The 5,000-nt window shown below is 45.7% G+C and overlaps 1 protein-coding gene across 1 annotated transcript in view; it reads left to right on the top strand.

Moving 5' to 3' along the window:
* Positions 1 to 5,000, top strand: part of slc35d3 (solute carrier family 35 member D3) — a 15,880-nt gene that overhangs the window by 10,706 nt on the left and 174 nt on the right. Inside the window, exons 3-4 of the mRNA XM_078275282.1 lie at positions 1,393 to 1,550; positions 3,398 to 5,000. The exon at positions 3,398 to 5,000 is cut by the window's right edge and continues 174 nt beyond it. Coding sequence (XP_078131408.1) covers positions 1,393 to 1,550; positions 3,398 to 4,132 — 893 coding nt within the window. The 3' untranslated portion in view covers positions 4,133 to 5,000. The remainder of the gene's footprint in view (positions 1 to 1,392; positions 1,551 to 3,397) is intronic.

The raw sequence follows: 5,000 nt of genomic DNA, 5'->3' as shown, positions 1-5,000 counted from the left end.
AAACAACACAGGACTTTCACCCAGAGGCCTGTACTACGGATCAAGATCAACATGTCCTGGATTTATTTTACACAAGAAGAGCAAACTATAATTCTACATCAATATGAAGAACACAAACACGGTTTTGCAGGCAAAACACAATACAGTCGCTACTTCCTAAAACAGGAAGGAAAGCTGGCAAAAAAATAGCCGACGCTGTAAATGCGTGAATTACAACGCTTATCAATATCACTTCCCCATCAGTCAGCACCAAGATCTGACCATAATTACACTTGTGCTTTCCATAAACTGTCGTTGCTTTAGCCTATTATTTCAGTTGCTACCCTGGCAGTGGTAAGCGATTGTGAGAGGAAATAAATTCAAACCGATGTGTGGCATTGGCAACACACGGCTCAACAAGCCGACAAATAGCCTGTACGTAAGTCCCTCCGCTGAAAATCTATGTCTTTACTAAAAAAAACAATCGGGGAATGTTAACGGAGTTGTCGGTCTCTAAATGTTTTATCTTTTCAGAGCACCTCTCTCTCTCCGTGCACCGATCTCCACCGGATCTTCTAAGAACGGTGATGCCATTATCAACCAAGTGATTGATTTGATTGGTCAGTAGGCGGTGCTTTAACCCCAAATCTTGCTTCGTAGTACAGGCCTCAGGAGACCGGGAGTCGTGTCCCGTTCTTTTACTAGTTTGCTTTGCAAGAAAGGCCAGCAGCGCCTGTATTGCCTTCAGAAGCTGGCCAAGTTTAATGTGGACAATACCCTGATGACCCTTTTCAATAGGTCCTTTGTTGAGTCGGTTGTTATCTTCTCCTTAATCTGCTGGTATGGGTCCATTACTGTAAAACAAAAAAACTCCCCTTCCAGGATTATTAAGGACTTCCAAAATTCAGAACCAATAGATATAAACACTCTTTTGTACCTGCAGCCATTCTACTTCTTAATGCTATAAAAAACATAGATATCCATAGATAACTTATTGACTTAGTATTTATTGATTGTTTACTGTTTTCTATTGTTTTTAACTATGCCTGCAAGGTAGGCAATCCCTGTATTGTGTGTGATTTGTACTATACTATCTGCTGCACAACAAATTGCCCCATTGGGGGACAAATAAAGTGTCACTGAAACATACATTTTGGAACACCAGCAACGATCTTTTCCTAAACCTAACTGTCCCGTTCTTGTACTGCATGTCAGTTAAACTACGTCCCGACACAGAGCGTCCAAAAGTGATGCCAATAGTCCCGACCAAGCCCGTCTAAATATGACGCTAAAGGAGACTTTTTGCATCAATAAGAAACGCCCAAAGGCACCTGACCAAGCGTCGCTTTCTGACGCGATGGGAGGGAGAATGTGTTGCTTCAACATGTGAACTTTTGTTGTTTTTGTCCCCAGGTGCTGGTGATCTGACCGGCGATCCCTTCGGATACGTCACCGGCGTGTTGGCGGTCATCATCCACGCATCCTATCTGGTCGTGATCCAGAAAACCAGTCACGACAGCGAGTATGGGCCGCTCACGGCGCAGTACGCCATCGCCATCATGGCCACACCGGTAAAAGCCCTCGAGCAAGGCGTTTAACTCCCTCTTTTCTTTTTCCTTTTCCTCTTTCTATTTCCTTTCCTTTTTCGCAATTTCTTTTTCTGTTCCCTTATTAGTTCTTAACCTTTCCTCTCTCTGTCATCTATCTCACACTATTCTTTCCTTTACTATTTCATTTCCTCTCAGTTTAGCAGTCACTCTTCCTTTTTTTCTGTCGTTTGCTTCCTTTTATCTTTTTCTCTGCCTCCTTTCTTTTTTTTGTTGTATCTCTGCTTCTCTTCATGATCCTCTCTTCATCTTTACCTCACTTCTCTTTTCCATTTTCTCTCTTTCTCTATTTCCTCTCTCCTACTTCTCACTGTTTCTCTCTCTCTTTTCTTTCTTTTTCTATACATCCATTTCTTTACGTCTTGTATTTTTTTCTCTTCCTCCTCTCTGTCTGAGTGATGTTTGAGTCTCTACCTCTTTTATTGCTCTTTCATTTTATTCTTTCTTTTCTCGTCTACTCGTCTTACTGTTTTTATCCAAATGTACCCCCTTCTTTCACTTTTCTTTCTTTGCTTTCACCCCTCTTCTTTATTTCTCTCTCTTTTCACCTCTTTTTCTTTCTCCAGCTCTTCCTCTCTCTCTCTCTTTCCTCTTTCTCTTCCTTTTTCTTCTGTCTCTTTCATTTCCTTTATATTCCTTTTACTGTTTGTAGTTTCTCCCCTCTTTTGTTACTTCTCTTTCCTTTTATTCTCTCTATCTCTTTTCACTTGTCCTTTTGTTTTGTCTCAACTTCAATCAATCAGTCAAACTTTATTTGTATAGCACTTTTGAACTCATAAGTCATGCAACACCAAGGGTCTTATCTTGCATCTGGTGCAGCGCAGCACAAAGCCCGACACAAGTGTCTTTGCTGGTTTAAGACTGACACAGTTGTCAGTTTCCCGTCCAGCGCCCGCATCGTTTAAATAGCAAATGCACCTGCGCCCATCTGTGTGCCCATGGGCGTGCTGGTCTTACAGGGAGGTGTGTTCAGGTGCATTCTGGGCGTGCTGGTCTTACAGGGAGGTGTGTTCAGGTGCTTTCTGGGCGTGCTGGTCTTACAGGGAGGTGTGTTCAGGTGCATTCTGGGCGTGCTGGTCTTACAGGGAGGTGTGTTCAGGTGCATTCTGGGCGTGCTGGTCTTACAGGGAGGTGTGTTCAGGTGCATCATGGGCGTGCTGGTCTTACAGGGAGGTGTGTTCAGGTGCATTCTGGGCGTGCTGGTCTTACAGGGAGGTGTGTTCAGGTGCATTCTGGGCGTATTGCTATCTTGAGGCAGCGGGAAGTGATCGCGCCATTGACCAACAAAAACCTGGTCTAAAGTCAATAACGCAGCATTTCATTGTTATCTTAACAGAGCATTAGTAAAATGCTCCTAGACTCGTGCACAGCACGTGCACACTATGCTTGTTACACACACAGGGACGCACAGCAGCACACACACATGCAGAAGATTACAAATACAAATATTACGGTGCAAATCCTCCATCATAACAGCAATGCTCCAAGGTCCAAACGCGCCTGGCTTTTAAAGGGAATGGGAGATTATCTCTGATTGGTTTATTGCATGTTACGCCCAAAACACACCTCTGATTAATGAAGACACTAAGAACAACCCTTTTGAACCATGCGCCCCGCACACGGACCCTTTATTCCGCCGTCAAACTAGCAAAAGTGGATTTGGACACGCCCTAAACGCACCTGCACCAGGCGCTTCACGCCGTGACCTCAGATCGTTAAAATAGGGCCCAAAGTGTTTCACATTATAAAAACACAATTTTTATAACTACCTTCTGTCTCTTTGTCTCTCCGCCGCTCTCTCTCTCTCTCAGGTGCTCCTGGTGTGCTCCGTCATCTCCCTGGACGCCATCAACATGTGGTCGTACGAGGGCTGGCAGAACCCGTACATCACGGTCGTCTTCACCATCTGTGTCTTCATCGGCTGCGCCATGAACTTCACCACGCTGCACTGCACCTACATCAACTCGGCCGTCACCACCAGCTTCGTCGGCGTTGTCAAGAGCATCGCCACCATCACCGTCGGCATGCTGGCGTTCAGCGACGTCGCGCCCACGCATCTCTTCATCGGCGGCGTCGTGGTCAACACCGTCGGCTCCATCACCTACTGCGTGGTCAAATATTTCGAGACAAAGAAGAAAAGCCTGTATGAGGACTTGGAGGAGGCCGCCAAGGACGGAGCGCTGCCGGGCGAGCCGCACACGGAGAAACCGCCTCTGGACGGCGACGGGCCAGGTGCGGGGATCGGATCCGACCCCGAACGCCCGGAGATAGAGGGAGTGTTGATCAGTGACAGGAAGGAGGATGTTGCTAATGGAGAAGTGCGGACAGGAGACGTTGCACAAGGAGACGGAGAGGCAGGCGTAAATTCCCGCGTCATGACGGAAGACGAGGTGCTGGAGATGCAGAGGGAGCATCTCAACAAGGAGAACGCCGTCAACGCTAAGTCGGTTAGCGACAGCTACGTCGGGGTGTGGCGGTCCATCAGACATCTGCAGTTTATGAAGAAAGACCCATTGATTGAGAACATGGAGCAGCAGAGTCCGTAACGGCAATGCAGAGACCTGGACAGACTCGAGAGAAAAGAAAACTTGGAATGAATTAGACGATGAAAAAAGTCTTGATGAAGAAAATAAATACAACACGAGTACGCAGAAACCAGAGTACCATGGGACAGTAAAGCTCTGTGTCCACCAGGAACTTCTTTTACTTACGGTGCTGAACAAATGCTTGTTGGAAACATGTTTGCTGCGGTGATATGTCAATGAAAGCCCTCGCTTTAAGTGCCATAAATGTTCAGTTTCATCACACAAGGCTTTTGGTTTTTTGTTCAAAGCAGGAAACAGAACGTCATTTTCTTTGTTTACGATGAGAATTAAAAAGAAGTTCCTGGTGGAGAAACGTGGATGAAGAGTGTTGGGAGGAGCTGCCCGTCAGAGATAAATTCTCTGCGGCGTCCGGCGGGTACGAGGCTGGCCACGGTGTAGCATGATTTTGGTTTTACGTCCCCCACGGATCAGCCAGCTTTCCACACAAAAAAGGGTCTTGTTGGGAAAAAAAAAGAGAGCATCTTGTGCAAACATCCAATCAGGGAACAGTAAACAAACAGCAGCAGATGCCTGAAAGTTTCAGCTTTTGTTATGTGCAAACCTGGGTAAATTCTTGTTTCTGATTGAGGGTGTGAAGTAAACCCGTTAACGCACATGTAAAGGCATGCTTACAGCTATGTTCACACAGACTTTGATTGTTTGTCCACTGTCACACTTGTTCACGGTTGGTTTGGCATGTTCATGTGTCTGTTCCCCATCATGAACACCAAAAATCTGGTTAGATCTATACTTCTACGTTTAAGGTTAAAAATGAATATCTTTTGCTACGTTTACGCCTCACGTCCACACTAATCTGCCAATAAAACAA

Source organism: Sander vitreus, chromosome 18, assembly GCF_031162955.1.
Source record: "Sander vitreus isolate 19-12246 chromosome 18, sanVit1, whole genome shotgun sequence".
NCBI lineage: Eukaryota > Metazoa > Chordata > Actinopteri > Perciformes > Percidae > Sander > Sander vitreus.
Note: the sequence above shows the minus strand (reverse complement) of the source record. Positions and strands in the feature narration are given on the sequence as shown.